The 21,538-nt window shown below is 45.0% G+C and overlaps 1 protein-coding gene across 2 annotated transcripts in view; it reads right to left on the reverse strand.

Annotated features, from left to right (window-relative positions):
• Positions 1 to 21,538, reverse strand: part of TRIO (trio Rho guanine nucleotide exchange factor) — a 4,621,980-nt gene that overhangs the window by 2,360,612 nt on the left and 2,239,830 nt on the right. For both annotated transcript variants that reach the window (XM_085606120.1, XM_085606121.1), the window contains exon 21: positions 5,335 to 5,457. In XM_085606120.1, the coding sequence (XP_085462246.1) occupies positions 5,335 to 5,457 (123 nt within the window). The remainder of the gene's footprint in view (positions 1 to 5,334; positions 5,458 to 21,538) is intronic.

A 21,538-nucleotide genomic window follows, 5' to 3' on the forward strand; every position in this document is an offset into this window, starting at 1 on the left:
TAATGAGAGTGGCAATGTATTCCAGAAGGAGAGAGCGCGTCAGAGGGCATCTATGACCCTGTCTATGTTTAGAGCTATTAATTGTGCATTGTCAAGTGCTACATGGACACCAAGGTACCAGAAGTGCCCCCGTTTCCACCTAACTCCCAGGTCTGAAAGACTTTCTAGTGGCAGTATAGCCATGCATGCCAGAGGGAAAATCTGTGATTTGTGTCGGTTGAGTCGCAGACCAGAGACCTCACCAAAATGCTCTAAATGCTGCAGAGCCGGGGTAGGGCCTCCAGGGGAGACGTAACATAAAAGAGGGCATCGTCCACGAACAGGGAGATCACTTGAGAAGTGTCACCGCCTCATCTCCTCCCGCATCCGCACTGCCAGGTGCTCAATGACCAGAGCAAATAGGAGGGGCGAGAGCAGGCATACCTGGCGCATGCACGGCCTAAGTCCATTCCTCTGAGCGGGCTCTACCCACTCGCACTCACGCACGTGGTTCTGTGTACAGTTTTTTAACCCAGCAAAGGAAGTGGAGCCCGAACCCAACCGTCTTAAGGACCTCAAGCAAGGAACCCCAGTCGACTGTGTCGAAGGCCTTTGCAAGGCCTATTGACACAAGAGCAAGTTATGTGTACTGGTGTTTCACTTCCTGCATAATGTGGGTTAGTTGGCGCAGGTTGATGCCAGTGTGGCGCCCAGGTATGAAGCCGCATTGGTCTTTGTGTATAAGGTGTCGCATATATTGGGCAAGGAGTTTGCACAGTATTTTAGCATCCGTATTAATCATGGTAAGCGAACAATAAGAGACAGGGTCCCGGCTGTCCCCACCCAGTTTTGGTATCATACAGATTTCACCTTGTCTCATGCTGAGGGGTAAGATTCCACAATCTAAGGCCTCAGTGTGGACCTGCAGTAGTGCCTTTATCACAGTAGCCGAAAATACGCTGTCAAATTCAGGCGGACCCATCCCATCCTGGGGCCTTAGCCCCTGGGAGAATTAGTAGTGCTCCTAGTATTTCCATAATGGTCAGCTGTGCTTCGAGCTCATCAAAAGCCTGCGTGGGGAGGCACGTCAGGTTCAAGGCCCGCAAGTATGGGATGTAACGATCCTTCCTCACTGCTGGGTCAGCAGCATATACGGTCTGTAGGTGTCGTTGGAGCACCCGCAGGATTGCAGATCTGGTGTATACTGCCCCACCCGCCAGTGTATGGAGAGCAATAATTGGTGCTGGGGTCTGCTCTCCCGACCTGTCCCCCTCTCTAAGCATGCGCTGTCAATACTGATGGAGTGTGTACTTGTCTAATCTATCCCATAAGTTGCTTATGCACGCACGTATATCCCACTCTCGGACAGAGGCATTCAGGTCAGCTTGGTCTGAAGCCTGTGCCTCCGCCAATGCCGATTTCTCTACCTCGGGGTCCCGTTGCAATTGCCTACGGACTCCACATGTCAGCCCCATACTGGCCCCTTGTACCACGGCTTTCAGTGCCTTCCATTCTGTGGCTCTAGTGGTGCTTGCCCCGTCCCAATTCATTGTCATATAGTCAGTCAGGATATGAGATATGTTCTCCTTTCCAACCGGATCTTCTAAGATATCCGATGGCATTCGCCTCGTACTATGAAGGCGGGCAGGGGGGCCCCAGCTGACCATGCAGCTAATTGGGGAGTGATCAGAGAGGAAATGGGCCAAGTGGGTTACTTCAACATTTAGGCCAGCCTCGGTCTCAGAGATTAAAACCCTGTCCAACCTACTGTGTTTGTTTTGAAAGGAAGAGTGGCAGGTGTACAGCCTCTGAGTCGGGTGTCTATCTCCCCATATAGCACGTATTGCTAGGTTTCTTGGAGTCTCTCAGTCATCCGTGGCTTGGTGCCTTGTCGGGGAGGGTGCCTGTCCAGGTCAGGTCAGGGTCTAGTACACAGTTGAAATCCCTCACCTAGAGACGCGGGGCATCTGGGTATGAGGTGACTTATTGGCTTCCCTGTCATCTAGGTGGGTTTCCTGTAAACAAGCCACTGAGATGTGGTACCTCCAGAGGAACAAGACTACTCTGTAATGTTTTGTGCACATGACAAGTCCCTTTACATTCCAGCAAATGAATTTAACCCCCATTGTCAAGTAGTGCCTCACTTGCTTACTCCCAGGTCCCTGCACGTGCGTACCCCTCATACTCAACATATGCTGCATACAATAACTGATAACAAATAATGCAAACTATACCAAGTTCCCCCACCCCCTCCCACAGACAAATGCATGAGCCAGGGTCAGAGTGGAAACCAAGGCTATGTGCGCTCCCTCCACTGCAAATAACTCAGAAAGGCCTTTTGGGCATAGCTGAGTGCGTATCGAGCGCTCCAGAAAGTGTTCTGTCTAGCCCTTTTCAGCCCGCTCAGGAATCCGTAGGACTCTGATGTTGCTGAGCCGGGCTCGACTCTCTGCGTCCTCAGCTCAATGGACTTGGCCACGGACATCTGGGCCACCTATTGCTTTAGTGACGCAATCTCTCCTTGTAAGTTCAGTATGTCCCCCTCGGCCGTGGTCACTTTGTCTGCTACTTTACGTAACTCGGCCCTCAACTGAGGAAAGTGAGAAGCGCTTACAACAAACACATCCGCCTGGCGAAAACTGACCACTTCAGAATTCAACTGGATGGAGCCAAAAATAGACCTAAAAAACTCTTTGAGATCATTACGGAACAATATAACCAATCTTCTTACCAGAACTCTACTCCGCTATCCCCGCTCCCCAGTGATGATGATTTCACAGCTCATTCCTCCGAAAAACCTGAACTGGAGCTATTACCTGCCACCCTATCATTGTCATCTAAGAAACCTCCCGCAGGATCAGGGGAGGTGGTAGAACCCACAACAATATACTCACCTTGGAGAGGCTGTCTCAAAAATAATGCCTCTTGGATATATTTTCTCCTACCAGAAGGCAATGAGCTACTGCACAACATGGCATCCATCAAACCATCCAACCATTTTGGTGATCCTTTACCTGCCACGCTCTATAAAGATTTAAGCACAGCCATTCTCCCTCTCTGGTCCAGGATCATTAATGAATCCCTATTACAGGGAAAGATTACGGACTGCCTGAAAGTTGGGCAAGTTACTCCCATTCCTAAGAAGCCTAGTGCGGACTTATCAGATTCAAACAACTTTCGACCTATTACCGGCAGTATGACCCTAGCTAAATTGCTTGAAAAATGCATACATTCGCAGCACTGCAAACACATTGAGAAATATCAACTCCTTGACCCTCATCGGTCAGGATTCAGATCAGGGCACAGTACTGAAACGGCACTAATGCACATTGATGACGCCGTGAGAGCCCTTGACCAAAATATACCTTGTCTCCTGATCCTACTGGACCTGTCCCCAACATTTGATACCATCAAACATGAAAACCTGATTGATCTCCTTCAATATAGGATGGGACTCTCAGGACCGGTCTTAAACTGGTTTGCCTCCTTCTTGCACAACTGCACGCAAAGGATCAAAGTTAATCATGCCCTCGCTTCCAGTACCTCTGTCATGATTGGAGTCCCCCAAGGTTCTGCGCTCTCGCCCACTCTCTTATGGAACCTCTTGCGGCCATTCTGAACCGAGCGAACATTCAATACCACATGTATGCGGATGACACACAATTATATCTGAAGATCTCCTTGCAGGAGGACATAAAAACATTAAATGCCGCACTTGTCCAAACTCAAAAATGGTTAGCTCAGAACCATCTCCTACTAAATACTCTAAAAACGGAATTTCTTTTGATCGCCCCACCTAATCACTCGGCTCCTACCCTTGGCTGGATTAAACACCTAACTGCTCTAAACTGCACACCTCATGTTGGACTCTGCTAAATCATTAGGTATCACCTTGGATAAACACTTACACATGCAAGCACACATTAGTGGTACTACTAGGGGAGCCAATTTCCAACCCAACACACTGCAGAAAATCAAACCTTTCCTCCCTCCGGAATATCTAAGGCCGGCGGATCAATCCCTGATTATCCCTAGATTGGAATATGGGCTGGTGACCCTCGCTGGATTGCCTAAAGCTAGCTTGGCCCCACTCGGGGCTACCTTGAACGCATCGGCTAGACTTATAACGGGCTTGAGAAAATATGATCACATTTCCCCCGACCTGCTGCAACTAAATTGGCTAAAGCTAGAATCCGACTTAAGATAGCTTGTCTGACTCATAAAGCCGTACACTACAATACCTCGTACTACCTAGCAAATAAGCTTGAGCTATCAGGCTCCAGTTTTTAACCAGTGTCCATTTTCTCACCCTCTGAGACTGATGAACGCCACTATCCTTTAATACTGAGACAGTAACCCTATGTGCTGCCGATTACATTTATTCACATTGTTCTATGTCATTTATTGGCACTGTAACATACTAGCACTTGAACACAGACCGCACCAATTTCAAATTACGGGTAAACCTGCAGGTTCCAGTAGGATTCAGCATATATTTTTTTATTTCAGTTCTCTCATCTCTTGTCCTACAGCAAGTAACGAGTCAATAAGTTGGACTTCGCCAAGGTTGAGTCTGCCTTTTAGTGCCATCTTACCGGGGAGGGGAGAGGATGCCAATGATGAAGCATGACACTATAATGAGTGTGAGGCATCCTCTTCCACTAAAGATGGCCTCCTTGGTTTGAAGGGTCTTACGTAACCTGTAGTAGGTAGCATCTGAACCCATCATTAGGCTCACACTCGTTGTTTTGGCAAGGCAACCCACTTCTTTTGGAGCTCAGGCCACACCAGAAAAAAACTTTAAGGAGATAAAGATTTCTTATCATTGCAGACTAATATTTTGACCATCAACTCCCAACATTTGGTGAAGGCTCCATATTCTAATTAAAGTCTGAAATATTTACCCTGCTGTTCTGTCAACTTAAGATGGTACTGGGAGCGAAGCTGGTATGGAAAGTCACCAATTCTCTCAAAAGAAGTATAACAACAATCAACAAGCAACTCTGCTTCATAGGACCTGTATCTGATCACAAATTGAATCATTAGCTGTGCTGTGGTATAATTTAGGTTGTAGAGTCACCATGTCTGGTCCTGTGTGCACCCAAAAACATGCTCTGTAGGATGTGCACGGAAAAGGTGCTGATTTGTTTTCAAAATGTATTTCATCAGAAAACTGGACTGCATAATGAACAGCATGATATTCTATGACATACTTGTTAAAATTATCATTGACTTAATTTTTAAGTCACTGAAATGCACTTAAGTAGACATTAGCTTAAGCTTGGCTAAGTACATACAATACATTAAATAAGCTTAAAGATTTCAAACATCTAATTGTTGTTAAGTTACTTCTACCTTGGCCGTGATCTGAAACTCCTCATGTTCTTTAAGAAGTTCTTGTGTGTGTTGAATACTGGACCCAGTTGAGGTATGCGTAGACAAATAGAACTGTCCGTTATCATTGATCCATTCCAAGGCCTAAATGTGTAACAAGAGAAAAAGAGGGGTGGATGAAAGAAGCAAAGTTGAACAAAAATAGACATGTTTAGATATGCAGGTCTTTGGTAGTATTAAATATAGGATACTGGCAATCTCTTACTTAAAACTGAAAACATAACAGAAAGGCCCTCTAGGTTTATTTACTTAATGGTCAAATGTTTCTAAATATTAACTGGCCTCAGAGTTTTTAAACAAAGAGATGGATTAAACAAAATATGTTACAAATTACATATGTAAGTGCATCTTGTGTGCCCTATAAATGTATGAAGGCATATAGCCTTCTAACAACCGATTAGCTTATTCTCAAAACGCTCTTCACGAGGTAATGCACTCTAAGCATACACCCGAAAAGACACAATGACTGAATCCCATTTAATAGCAAGTCAGAGACTATGTGCTGCAGGGAGAGTAGTGAACTGACTGGACCTCTGGGCGCCTGACCCACGGATCGAAAGGAGCCGCACCCATAGCTGTGCAGAGGTTGCTGAACTTGCATAGTAATGTAGATGGAGTATGGCTGGCACGGCTGAAAGCCCTTTCTGTTTCCACAAAAGGGGCAAAAAGCAGACAGAGGGCGTGTGGTCAACGAGAGGCCCAAGGACTTGGTAATAGCCCCAGAGTCCATAAAGCGCTCCAGGGCCATGTCTGCCTGTCCTTCGAGGTGGAGTGTGCCACCAAAGGGTAGGTCCATAAAGCAAGCCTGGACTTCCACAGAAAAGCCAGAAGTCCTCAGCCAGGCATGGGGTTAAATAGCCACCATTGATGGCATTGCTCTGCCAGCTATTCAGTGGTGTCAAGCCCACAACGAATGGTGAACTTGGCCGAATCTTGCCTGTCTGATTTCGCTTGGGAAAGAAGGGCCCGGCTCTCCTCCGGAACCTGTGTCAGCACCTGCACAACCATTTCCCACAAAGATTGGGCGTAACGGCCCAATAGGCATGAAGTGTTCATTGACCACAATGAAAAAATCTTCTTACCCCTATCCAGCCTCTTCTATTTTCTGTTTGGGGGTGCGGAAGGGTACATGCCTTGTGAGGTAGAGGCTTGGACCACCAAGCTCTCGGGTAGGATGATGGTGAGGAATTTCGAGTCACCCGTTGGAGGTTGATGGCGGTGGGCAATGATCCTATTCACAGGAGCCCCTGTGCTGGACTTGGACCAGGTGCTCAGTAGGACACCAGTTAAGACCTCGTTGAAAGGCAGAAGGGGTTCTGAGCAGGAGACAACTGACTGCAGGACCTCCGCCAAGATGTTCATCTTGACGTCCACCGAAGGAAGTTGACATTCCAGGACCTCAACTGCCCTTCTCACCAACATAGCGTATAACGCTCACTCCTCCGTAGCCACGGTAGGGGGAGAAAGCAGGAAAGAATCCAGGAAGGTATCCAGTCCACTGGCCTCATCCAGTTTCTCATATCAGTCCATTTCGTGCTCAGGCTGGTCTTGTAAAGGGTCCATCGTCCACTACCAATCCTCCTTCATTCCTAGCCCCTCAAATAAGGCTGAGGAACAGACCTAGGACCCAGGGGTGCAGTCTGTGCCAGAATAGGTTTCAAAGAGCGCTGATTTGGCTCCAGGTTGTCGGGGATAAGGATGGGACTGGCACCAGCATCGTCTGGAGTCACAGTGCGGGGCCGGAACCGGAGAAAGTCGCAGGAGTACGAGCGGTGCCAGTCCGGGTCCACCACTGGATCCATTGTGGGCCATCAGCGCCGGGGCCGCAGCCACTGGCATGGAACCTGATGGAGCCACATCCTGAACCTCTGGGGCCTGAAGGTGAGTTTTGGTGGGTCAGGTTTCCCAAACTTGAGGCACATGGCGTCATAGAAATCTTTAAGCTGAGCAGGGGTTGCTCCGGCTCCTGGAAATGCAGGGAAGCGCAGAGCCAACCCAGGAGCAGAGTCTGCAGAACGAGGCCTAGAGCTCTTCCGTCGTGGCGGACAGACTAATAGAAAAAAAAGCACGCTTCGACCTCTTGTGTTTCTTATGCCTCTTACCTGACCGAATTGATGACTTTGAGCTTTGTGAAGAGGCCTTGGGATTACTGGAGCAGCGCCCGGACCTTCCTCTTAACCAGGTCCGGGAACGAGACCTCTGGGGCAAGCGACGAGGAGTTGAACGCTGGGCCGCAAGCAGCTTTAGGGAACGCTCCCTCAAAGCCTTCGGAGCTATGGCCTGGCAGTCGGAGCACAATGCAGAGTCATGGTCGTTCTCCAGGCACCAGAGACAAAATTAAGTGGGGATCCGTCACTGACATGGCATGATTGCAGGTGCCGCACCGTTTGAATCAAGAATTTTTCCTTAACCTTGACGGAAACCCTACACACAAAAAATCATCGACAAAAAACATAGAAAAAAAGCCTGTCAAAAAGTGACAGAGGGTAGCTCTCTTCACGGATCTGCACTAGCTGGCGTGGGAAAAACAGAACTGATGTCAGCGCGCCTAGGTGGCGCCTATATAGGTGACACGGATGTCACTTCAGGCGCGGAAGACGCCACCAATGTCACATGGAGCTGACCAACGCCATCTTCGACTGCAAAGGTATTGCTCGAGCAAAAGTATTGTGGCTTCAGCCTGACGCCTGGGATATTCTAAGGTAAGGAATCTGCGGCTAGATGTCTCTATTGGATATAATCTTAAGAGGATGGTGCAGATCCAGTGTCTCACAGGAGCAACAAACATGTGAGCATGGAGGACAAAATAGGGAAGATGATAGTCTAAAGGGAAAGAGCAAGCCTAGCATCTTGAAAATATCAGAATGGATGTGCCAACTGTATGTTAACTGTAAGGCTACAGGGAGGTTTTGTCATGATACCAACCTAGACGGATGTACTGCTTTGAGGTCCCCCCCTCCCCCCAAACGAGTCTCAATTACCAAGTCATTTCATGTCCTGGAGTTCCCAATTGTGCAGATATGCTACTCAGACCCATTCAAACTGGAGTGGGTAAGAGGCCCTAAAGCGTGGAATGGCATTTCACTCAACAGCAGAGCCTCTTCCTCTCTTCTTAATTTCCTCAAGAAGCTGAAAACCTGACTTTTCAATTAAGCAACCTACCATAGGCAGGGCAGGCTCACACACCTGCTCAGCACCAAGATATCCTCGCAGGTGATAGCTCGCTTTACAAATACACATAACATAACGTACCAAGCTTGAGCTCACGAACGCACTAAAGACAGATGTCAGGAGTAGACTACACTAAGACCACTGACTCTGAGCCTGGAGGCTCTAGTGGGGCTCCCTCATAGTGGTGGAATTACACTGAAAATATATTGGACAGGGGTAAAACCTCCTGCTCAAGGGGCAGCAGAAAGGGATGTGACCAACTTAAGGAGGAACATTGAAGCAGATGGGCGATTGGGATGGCACTCCTGGCCACAATGGAAGCAGCCTTCGGGAACTGGGAGAGTAGGAAAGATACCAGCCAGAGTACCATAAGAGGGGTGGCTGGGAGATATTATTCCCATGCAAAGAGCAAGCATAACAACATGACAGCACCAGGTGGGGGGCAGGGAGCCAAGATACATTAAAAGAGAGAGCTCCTTCATTTTAAAGATGGGATAAATAAGGAACTAACTTGCGGGTGCCACCCCCCCCAACCTGATTCACATGATGTCAGCCAAATGATGGATGGGGAAGGAGAGGGGGATCCTGAAATCACCCACTTGTGAGGACTCTGGCCACTTCACAGAAAGAGGACCATAGAGGTAAGGTGCATCTCACTACTACACCGGGAAAATGTTCTTACTTCAAAAGATCACACCACCATATGCCATCATGTACAACTGCCTCTAAGAGCTACCTTTGGTAATTCACAGTGCTGAATATACCCCTGACTTCACCCAGAGATACCAGAATAGATAGATGAGGTCTTCAGTAAACACATTAAAAGCTGATGTAGGAAAAGACAGCCCTTGCTGTGTAAGCCAGACTGGTACCCACCCTGATTTGTGGCCCACACACACTTAGTTCACACAACATAAAAGCAATACTTAAAATAAAACCATCAACTTTTTTACCACCCCAAACCAGCACTCGATCAGACATGTGATAATGACAACAGGCTCTCAAGAAACACAACATAAGGCCATGGGAGAGAATATGGCGTGGAGTAAAACCATTGAAAATTTGCAGACAAAGATTGTGATCTGCCTCTGTGAGGACTTGGAAAATCACTTGTGGCAGGACAATATTCGAATTGGGCCTGAAGAACGTAAACAGAGACATTAGGAGGCTCAGGGATGTCCTGGATAAGTTTCACAGCTACAAGGAAAAGGAGAAAGTGTTTTGAGCCTTTTAGGGGAAAGGGCGGTCTCTTTCCAGAATTCTGAATGCTGACTATATAAAGGTATAGCACCAACTACGCTCCTGAGACGTCAGCCATTCTGTACGATCACTGGGAAAAAAAACTACAAAGCAAACATATCAAAAATGAGTGGACATACCTAAATGACATCACTGAGTTTCAAAATAAAACACAACCCATCTCAGATAAGAAAAAAGCAAGATGCATCCTGTGAATCCAACTTAAAAAAGGGAAAGACTAACCTCAGAGCTCGTATAGGGGGTCTGAGACACAATGGACAAAAGCCAGCAAGACCCACAGACTAGCACAGTAAAGGCAGCTATAGCAGCAGCAGCACCAAAAGAAAATAAGATGACTGACAAGGCCCGAGTAAGATAGTGACTCCGAATAGGACTCCCTTTTGGACTGGCCCATCATTAATTATGACAACATGAATGATTACCGATAAATCTGAGACTTTACACACTGGATAGGTGGCCCACATTTGTCTTGACCCCATATTAATGAACACTACTCATGGTCTATTTTCAGCAAGGGCATAAGATGACTCCTTTATTTTTTTTATAAAATTTCTTTATTAAGGTACTTTCATTTGCATAACATCATACAGAAACAACATGCTCAATATTATAAACCTTGAAATGAGCTTTAAGAATATGGAATAACTTAATGCAATAACAATAATGCAAAGTAGTGCAGGGTAACAACAATCAATCCCATGGGATATAAAACAGCCATATAAACAAAGTAGTCAAACCATACTAGCACGGTAAACATCAAACAATGAAAGAAGGCAATGCTACAGAAGGGATTACAGTAATATTACAGAAAGAGAACGAAAGAAGAAAGGAACAAAAAAGAGAAAAACAAAAAGGAAACAAAACAAACAAACAGGAGAAAGAAGGGAAAAAGATCCCGACTCTTCCCTGGGACTTTGGGGAGACCCTAGGTTAAAGAATAGAAGCTCGCCCTTGAGACAAAAAAAGACCATATATTGTTGAATTGGGGCGCTTATTCAGAAGGCAATAGATTTTCTGTTCACGTGAGGCTGCCACTGCCATATCCTTCATCCAGTCAGCATGTGAGGGGGAATCACCTGTTTCTAACGGCAGAGGACAGCCACTGTAGCCACCGCCAATGTTGTATCGATCCATCTCTTCAGACAATTGTTTAGAGCTGCCACTTTCAGAGTATCATGGACAAAGATCAGTTCCTGGGGGGGGGGGGGGGGGGCACGCTGATATAGATCACTGCAAGTGTTCATGGTTTGCAGTGGTGGTTGGTAACATTTGAAAGTGGTAGGCCGTAAAACAATAGTCTTACTTCACTGCTGCGAGCGAGCCTGAACCACCTACGGGGGGTTGATGGGGCGCTCCACCCCCCCCCCCCCCCCAAAGAAAATTTGAAAAAAAGAGTGGGCAAATGGTGTATTTTCAAGTAAATTTGAGAGTGCAACTACACTATTCGGACTTCTGCCTCATATTCGTCATTACTACTGATGCCCTGCACCAAAACACGGACAGACCACACCCACCCTACATTAAGATAAGGCCTTCCGCTACTACCACACGCTACACACAGACTGATCCCACGCACTACATCACAACAATGGCGGACACTACTACTACTACTACCCCAGAACTCTGCAGTTAAAACTTCTCCCTCGTTCTCACCCTGTTTCTCTCCTGCATTCTCCCTCGCTTGCCCGTTTTCTAGCGTTCCCCCTCTCCCATTGTCTCGCCTTCTTCCTTCCATTTTCTCGACCCCGTCCCTCGTTTCTGCACCCCACTCTCTATCTTTATAGTTCTCGTACTCTGTCAGCCTCTTCTTTCTCCCTCTCTGCAATCCCTTCTGCCTCTAGCTCGAACATCTTTCTCTCAGCCTCACCTTGCAGTCTTGCTCACACCTCTCCTTCTCTCCCCCTCTTCTCCCCCATTTCATCCTTCCTCTCTCTTAGCAACCCTCTATCTATCTCCTTCTCTATTTTCCACTCAAACTCTCTTAACCCCCTCCTACGCTCTCTCTCATTGCTGCAGTGAGGAGACACATCTACATACTTAAAGATGTCAGATAGGACTGTGCGTTCTTAATTTGAGTTTTGAAAATGAAGGGTAAACAATAATCTTTCTGTTGAGGCCTGTCTGTGCACAGTTATCAGAAGAAAAGCCAGCTAGTTACGCACACCCATATTCAAACTAAACACGGTCCTATACACAACTCTTATATCAGGACCAGTATTCCTAAAAATTCGATGTACAATTCAAAAAAGTCCTTAGAGAATCCGAAGTGTTCCAAAGTTCCACAGGACAGGTTGAATAATCTTCAAAGCTTCAATAAAATTTTTTTCTTTTTATTGATCTTCAGACCCATATCCAATATCCAAAACAGTCAACACGTGTTTCGTCCGTACTTGATAAGTACTATGACTTTCTCAAGGCTGTAGACATAAAAATGCATATATAATCAGTATAATAAAATTAGAATTAGAAAAACAGTATTATATATTCACAAATACAATATTATATACAAGTAGAATAAGAGTCTCACCAATAGCAAAAGTCACCCGAAAGATGAACAGTGCTCAAAACCAGATTCATGTAGACAAAAGTATAACACCAGAGTAACAATAGAGAAAAAAGCAATTATAAAGAAAGAGAGAAATCCAAAGAAAAAACACAAAAGTAGTGGACCACTAATTGTGTGTTAAAAGGTATAATGGTGAAATCATCATACAGATCCACGGCATATTTGCTGTAAAAAATAGTTCTGACCTAGTCTTGCGCCCGTGCTCATATAATAGATATCACAACGCCATATGTTGTATGAGTATAAGAAGCACACTCATATCTATAGAACACAAAGAAAGAATATACAATAAAACCCACCTAATGGTTGGTCTGTTAATTCCCGACTCCAATTAGTGTCATCGAAGACAAGGTATCAAGTCAATTGGGTATCTACACGGTAGATACACAAAGATCACGTCAATTCTGATAGAAACAGTATAAAGATATCAAACAGAGGTGTTGTACAAAATATTAACTGTATGTACATACTTGGCAGTAAGAAAAATCATATAGGGATTGTTGGTGATGTCCTTATATAGATAAAACCATGACAGCTAATTCAAAACAACAAGGCCCATTGTACATGAAAGGCCATATTGCAAAATCAATATTATAAATCAACGTAACGTCCCTGATGCAAGAATAGATGAAGGGGCAACACCTGAAAAAATTCTAAACACTACCCAGAGGGGATGTAAACAATAAGACCGCTCAAAGATCGCATTCAAGAAGACATCGGAGCGATCAGAAACAATAATGTGAACTATCCATTAGCAGTACATTACAATACAGAACATAGACTATCAGAAGTATTACATATCAAATTTCATGCCATAGACACAATTGTTGATGATCCTCGTGGTGGTTTCAAAATCTTGGCTCTAATGAAATTAGAGCCTAAATGGCTTATCAAATTAAGATCTGTCGATCAAGGACTTAATACTGACAGGGAATTGCATGTCTTTTTAAAAATTGATTATACCACATAATAATGGTAGATGATCTGTATAATTGATGAATACTGTTGGTTTTATTTACACATCTTACCACTTTAGGTCCTTTTGAAGTGATCTCAACATATTTACTATGAGATATATGTGAATTACTGATTTGTATAACACATTCGAAGATTGTTATCACCAACTATTTTTGTGTGTAATATGGATTCACATTTAAGGTCTTTTATAATATCAGTGTTACAACATGTTCCCTAATCAATACTGTGAGATTTTTGTTGGTGCTTTATGCTATTCACTTTCATGATCTGGGGTCACCTACTCACTTTTATAGACTGGTTGGGTGCACACAAGACTAATGTTTTACTGGACTGTTCTGATATATCTCTTATATCTGTTGGGGATGTTTAATTTACTACACCGAGTATAGACAACATCTCTTTGTCGGCGTTGTAGATTAATGATTTCTCAACATAAGTCTTGGCCACCTTCTCTTTGTCGTTCGTCTTTCTGTTCTTTCTCTTCTTCTCTTTGAATGGACAACCAGTGTCTTTAAGAACTATGATATACATTTGTACTCTTTGCATGGGTAATGGCCCCCATATTACATTTTGTTGCTCGTGTTGGATTTAAATTGAATTTTTATATTACTTTCTACGTTCTGTGAATATTTTTCTTTGTTACACATGATTCTGGACTAATTTGGCAGTTCAATTCTAATTATATCGCTATTTCAGACTTTACGAATACATATGTGCCCAATATTTTAAATGATAACTGATGCACTTGGCATTAATAGTTGAACACTCCAATATGGCGCTGTGTGTTCTCTTGGGTTGTCCCTTTTCTATTTCATTGATTCCGATCACGCGGCGTCAAGTTCTCGCGGTAGCGATTTTTTTATTTTTTAGGATGGCGGGCATGTATCACGCTTGTGACTCCTTAACAGCGTTATCAGGCGCGTTATGAAACAGGGCGAATTACCCACACGGTAAGGGGGCTGGGATATTCGATACGGCGCTGCAGTTTGCTCATTTGTTCTGTGGTATAGAAATAGGTTTACGACGACGTGATTTTTATATATATGGCAGAGGATACTTACATCATTTTAGTGCAGTTAGCTACATGATATATTTGCTTCGTCATTGGTCGTGGTATGTACGCTGTGACAACACTTAGACCCTTTTTTGTTGTTTTTGTTGTTGTTGTATCTTCATAAACTATTCACACATCATTTTAGTGTGCATTCTCACCCAAGATTGGATAACATGGACGACTACAGATAACATTTACATAGAAATGAGCTTGGTGAGCGTCTAATATTTACAATTAATGGACATTATTTTGTTATAACTACCATCTACTGCGCCTGCATGTTCTCTCCGGAACAACAAGTAGTAGGGTCAGATAACTGAATGCCATTACTTAGGAGTACTGTAGGTCGGTTTATCAAGTAGTTCTTAGTACTCATCGATATAGATAACATTGGCATCTGGCCCTTTTTATGAACTCTACTTGTTCATAATAGATTTGGGCACCATACCAATTGTGGTTCTTGTACTTTTTATTGGATAATGTGTATAGTTTACATCCCTAAAGCCCTCAAATTGGTAAGGGTGAGCTTCTGTCATCCACCCTCTGGGTAGTGTTTAGATTTTTTTTTCAGGTGTTGCCCTTTCATCTAGTCTTGCATCAGGGACGTTACGTGGATTTATAATATGGATTTTGCAATATGGCCTTTCATGTACAATGGGCCTTGTTGTTTTGAATTAGCTGATCATGGTTGTATCTATATAGGGATATCACCAACAATCCCTATATGGATTTTCTTACTGCCAAGTATGTACATACAGGTTAATATTTTGTACACCACCTCTGTTTGATATCTGGGATTATTGTGTAACAATACATTTAAACAGTTTGTTCCGTTATACTGTTTCTATCAGAATTGACGTGATCTTTGTGTATATACCGTGGAGATACCCAATTGATTTGATACCTTGTCTTCGATGTCACTAATTGGAGTCGGGAATTAACAGACCAACCATTAGGTGGGTTTTATTGGATATTCTTTCTTTGTGTTCTATAGATATGAGTGTGCTTCTTATACTCATACCACATATGGCGTTGGGATATCTATTATATGAGCACGGGCGCAAGACTAGGTCATAACTATTTTTTACAGCAAATATGCAGTGGGTCTGTATGATGATTTCACCATTATACCTTTTAACACACAATTAGTGGTCCACTACTTTTGTGTTTTGTCTTTGGATTTCTTTCTTTCTTTATAATTGCTTTTTTCTCTATGGTTACTCTGGTGTTATACATTTGTCTACATGGATCTGGCTTTGAGCACTGTTCATCTTTCGGGAGACTTTTGCTATTGGTGAGACTCTTATTCTACTTGTATATAATATATAATATTGTATTTGTGAATATATAATACTGCTTTTCTAATTCTAATTTTATTATACTGATTATATATGCATTTTTAGGTACTTATCAAGTACGGACGAAACACATGTTGGCCGTTTTGGATATTGGATATGGGTCTGAAAATCAATAAAAAGAAAATTTTTTATTGAAGCTTTGACGATTATTCAACCTGTCCTGTGGAACTTTGGAACACTTCAGATTCTCTAAGGACTTTTTTGAATTGTACATTGAATTATTAGGAATACTGGTCCTGATATAAGAGTTGTGTATAGGACCGTGTGTACTTTGAATATGGGTGTGCGTAACTAGCTGCCTTTTCTTATGATAATTGTACGGATACGTTGTTTTATCGACTTACCAACGGCACTTCTGGGAAGTGAGTGCCTACAGCTTTCTCAGCACCCCGCTATATTAATAGCAGATGTAAACTTAATACGCCATTGACTGAATCTATATGACATTTGTGTATTTTTGATGTGCGGTTTTTCACCCATTTTGGGAACGCTACTAGCCTGTCTGTGCACAGTCAAGGTAGTGAGAGGTGCCCTACCAGTTCTTTCATCATAGTTGCTCTAATTATCATCACCGTCGTTACACATGTGGGGACTTTTTTCCTTTGAAATACTTGCGGTCTGACAAGAAAGTTATCTGCTATCGCATGCAGATGGATGCGTTTGAGGAGGAGGCATTCGCAGTCATTTAAGACGTATTTAGCTGTAAGTAGGAGGTTCTCTGCAATGCTGTGCAAAGAGAATTTTCAGTTCTCCACAAGGCAGATTAACAGTGCATTGCAGTAGTAATGCAGAATTACAAAATTCCTCGTATTTCGCTGGGGCAATGAAAAATTCTACAGAGGTCTATTAATTTCTTCCTCAGAGGGGTTGAATGCCCCGTAGACAGAAGACTGCAAACCAGAACTAGTGATGCACCCAACCATCTTTATGGAATCCATTTGTCCAATAACTTGATGGTCTACCCTTGCCTCCCTATGCTCCTATGCCGCATTTGTGTGTTCTGTTACTCTGTGTGTGTGGGGGGGGGGGGGGAAAGGGGGGGGAGGAGTGCGTGCATGCGTGTGTTTTTGCCTGCTCAATGCGCACGGGTGGCATTATTTTTTAACTCTTTGAGCACATGGGTCACTGAGTGGCTCTATGTTATATACGATATCCCCAGTGTGATCTCTCTAGGATGTTATGTCTGCTTCTTTCCCACAGGACAACTCCAGACTCAGCAAAAATACAACAAATCATACAGTGACATGATCAGTGACCGTTGACCCTTATCAACAAGCAGTCCCAGAACGTACATTCGAACCTACCTCTGCAGTAAACATTAGGAACAAGCCCAGCATCAGCAAGTGCACAATATGGCTGCAGCCAAATAGGTGTCTGGCTTCTGTCCGATCAGCAACACAGGCCCATGTACTCAGTAGTCCACATATCAAGCGCCCAGAGGAAGGGAACTGAAATATACCGAATCCGATACACATACCGAGTGATATTATGTTCTGCTGTTAAAGTGTCCACAGAAAGAAAAAGACAAGACGTGTGCACACAGCAGTCCAAAGAACAGAGTCAAGTTTAGGGTTAAAATGAAGCTTTGCAAGTATTATTCCACCAGGCCTTCAGCAACGTTTTTTAAATAGCTCTACGCTCACAATCGTTTCCTGTAACCTTTGACCTTTACAGGGTTTACAAGCAGGCTTCCTGTCCCTTTCCAATCGCAGCATCTATCCAAACTTTGAAAAAAAATCATTTTATTTTAAAGAGCACAGTTTAAAGAAAGCGGAGTGGTGAAATTGGGGAGAGGAGAAGCGGGTGAGGAGCTTTCTTCTGAAGACGCTTATATTTGTTCTATTAGGCCGGTCTGCAAAACCCATCTTGTTTCTCGCTCTTTGCTCTCATTCTCCAGTCATACGGAATGAACTTTACCATTTAAAATAAACTGGAAAGTTTAACTGATTTCATATGAAAAGATATAATCACTGAGTTTTGGTTCAATAATTACACAACCCCTTTGCTGCTGCCTCCGGGGACCAGACTGCTCCACTGCAATGTCACAAATTCACGTAGTTAATATATTACCTCTAAATGGTAGAGCTCTGCACACAAACCACAGTTTGTCATAACTTTGTGTTATCCAAATACTTTCTTTTTTTAAAAGGTTTATGTTGATAATGTAAATGTGTTTGAATATCACCAGCTCGCCATTGGCGTTACGCAAAATGATGGGGCACCCCTGCAGATTACGAAGGCCCCAGAGTTGCCCATATCGCACAGATATTCATTAGCCCAAGGACTAATGGGGCCCCATAAAGCGGGGGGTGGGGTTCCTGGAGGATTGGCCCTTTGACACGCCTCTGCAATTCACGCGGGACTAATGCAACATCACGTATTATCATATCTCACATAAATGCACCCCTCCTGCTGGCCTGTGAGTTCCAGGAAAAGAGGCCATGTTGCACATCCTTGTTGTTGGAGACAGATGCCACTTCAAAACAGGGTAATTTACCCACATGTTTCTACCGCATAGTCCTGGCATATAGTACGATTTAGAAAAATCAGAGAGCGGACATAATATTAAATGATCTTTACGCTGTATGTGTTGTCACAGGACGTTGAGGGAAAACATATTTTGTGCAAACCTAGTGAAAATCTCACCAGTCGCGGCTGGCATGACGGGCGGGTGGGGGGAGAGGGGCGGGGGGGGGGAGGAAATGGGGTAGTCCGGGGGGAGGAAGGGGGGAGGCGGGAGGGGTTTAATTAAAAAAATATATAAAATAAAACTTAACTTCCCATCCTGCGCCGCTGCCACCTCAGCTTCTGGATGGGTTCGACTCCCGCCATCCTGCCTTTTCCAATTCCTGCATCGTCATCAGCCAGGAAAGGCAGCCTCCTTCCCTCCGCCAATCACAACGCTGCAATGGCAGCGTTGTGATTGGTGAGGCGCAGCGGAGCGCGCCCCACCCGGGCCATTTTCTCTATGTAGGCTGCTGCAGCAGCCTACATAGAGAACAAGCATTGGCATAGCCAATAAGTCTCGCCTTTGGGATCTTTTAAGTGTTTAGCCATGCAACAGTTGATGTTGTTGCACCAAGGATATTGAGCTGCATAGTAAATACTTATAAGGTCCCAAAAGCGAGACCTATTGGCTATGCCAATACTTGTTACACATAGCACTGGCCCTGGTTAGCAGACCCCAGGGTACAGTCAGTTAAAACCAGTATCATTCTGCAAAAAATAGGGGTGAACAGGGCAAAGGGATGAGTTTCTAACACTGTACCAAATATATCAACAACTAGGACAAAGAAGAGACATTACGAAAACAGGGGACGTAATACACCCAAGCCAACTTCTATGGGTCTCTGGGGCTCAGGCAGGTGGGTTGCTTCGCGTTGCTGAGCCAAGGTCCGAGCAATGCCATTGTTTTTTGTTCTTTTGTTAAACACAGCCTTCATTTCAGAAGACTAACATCACCAGTGCGATAAAACAAAAGGGGTTGTTGTACGGTACCAGGAGCGTCATGGGAAAACACAGGACAGACGCTAGTCTTCAACGGTGAAACAGAAACCTGATCGAATCAAACAAATATGACTGGCTCGCCCGAGTCTTTCACTTTCGCTTCCGTTTTCCGCCTACACAAAGTAGGACTCTCCAGTGTGGGTGTAGAGCAGACGCAAACGGGGACTCTGTTACGTCCTTTTCATAGTAAGTAGGTGGTAATTCCCCTTCCGGTGCACGGGGGATCCCCAGCCTCTGTTGTCGATAGATTGAGGCGCTCAGTGTGTGCAAAGTACAGACTCAAGAAGACTGCACCAGCACACACATGGCTAAGAAGACGCGCGGGAGCTGGCTACTGAACGGCCTCGTGATGACGAATGGTAAATATAACAAGCAGGAAGTGGGCTAAGTGAGGGGGTGGCAAATGGCGATCACTTTCGCGGCCGCTTTGATGCTCAGTGGCCGCGCGGCTCACTGAGAACATCAAAGCGGCCGCAAAAGTGATCAGGCAGGCTGCCAAATGGTGCGCGCGCCCGGCGCACATGCACTGTATTTGGAGGCCTGAAAAGCACTAGTTTGCACTTCCAAATCCCCCATTTACTAAAGCTCTCGCCAGAGCAGCGCTAAAGCGCTGGCTCAGGCGAGACCTAAAAAGGGAGAGTGGGCGGTCCTGCTCGAGGGCAGGGGGGGAGTGGATTGCCCACTGTTGTGCATACTGACTGTTCGGCCCCAGGGCCGACCAAACAGTCAGTACGCACAACAGTGGGCAAGCAACTTCCCCCCCCCCCCCGCCCTCTAGTAGGACCCACCACCCCCAACCAGGCACTTCTGCTTTCTCGCTGTGAGAGAAGGCAGAAACATAAAATGGTAGTGGGATAACGCCCCCAAGACCCAATGGGGGAGCCACCACTGATGGTTTGTAGAAATTGCTGCAAGTATGTTTGCAAGGAAGGGCAGGAGTATACTATATGCAAGGAGTCTCCTTCTGGGTGTTGATATCTCCAACACACTGCAGTAGGGGTCAAGGTAGCTGCCCTCAGCCTGTGTGGAGACCAGACCCAGCCTTGCAGTAACTTGATGTATGAGGCTGACTTAGAATATGGTGCACACTGTTTTAAGTGATGCACCTTGCACTAAAATCCAGGCAACCCTTATGGTGATTTTAGTGGTCTTTGATAACCACAGAAAGCTCATCAAGTGGTAGCTGTGGAGAGCAGCCTTTAGGCTTATCTTGAAGGAGTGTTAAGCAGCTTATTTTACCAGTTTAATCACGTACTGTAGGATACACATAAAAGAACCACACAGTGTTTATATAAAAATACTTCTATTTAGTACACAACACTCACTATCGATATATCTCATACCCGGAGATATCAACGCAATAATACTTTAATTGCAGTAATGTAGGTAGCACAAAATACAGTGGTCTCCATGGGGACACCAAACCATATATTAAGAAAGTGGAATGCGAAGTGAAAAGGAGGACGGGACTTGGACCAGAAGACACGGTGGAGCCGGGGACACAGGGAACCATCCAAGGTAAGTACCCAGGAACCCCACAAAGGCTGTAGGCACAGTGGGAACACAGCTGCGAGACCAATGGAAGTCAATGGGGAAGTCGCGGTTGCAGTTTTTCAGAAGAAGGACCCTTTCCCGAAGAATTCCAATGGAGGACGGAAGGTTGGAGAGCCACCCCACCAGCAGAAGCCCCAGATACCAGGTTACCTACAGAAGGGAAGCCAGGTGCATAAGGGTGAAGATATGTTAGAAACCTCCGTAGACGACAATGGAAGACTTGGAGAAAAGTGCCTCTGGTGAAGAAGGTGTACAAGTCTGGTGGAATCCAAGGATGGAATCTGGTAGTGAAGAACATGCAAATAGAGGGGACAGAGTCTATGCCACTCAGGAGTGACCAGGAGGCCAAGGAAGAGCAATGCCCACTGATGTCAGATGGTTCAGACAAGTTAACTGTGGCCTTGTTGCTGTAGCTGTGAGGACCAGGTGGTGCTGAGAATGACCAGGACCCGTGCACAAGCTATACCACGTCGGATATCGCTGACTAGGTGGTCGATATCTGGCGGGAGCACCAACAAGCCTCGGTAGCGCAACTGGGGTGCAAAAAGAAAAAGGAGCAACGTTGGGACTAGCAAGGTTCAAGGGATTCACCAACAGCAGGAGAGTCAGAGCAGGCCCGAGTAAGCAGGGGAGCCCACTGAAGCAAGAGAAGACCCTAAGGTGGACGCAGAGGCCAAAGGCACAGGAGTCGCAATAGGACCTCGAGCAGCTCACCAA

This window comes from Triturus cristatus, chromosome 5_1 (assembly GCF_964204655.1).
Source record: "Triturus cristatus chromosome 5_1, aTriCri1.1, whole genome shotgun sequence".
NCBI classification, from domain to species: Eukaryota; Metazoa; Chordata; class Amphibia; order Caudata; family Salamandridae; genus Triturus; species Triturus cristatus.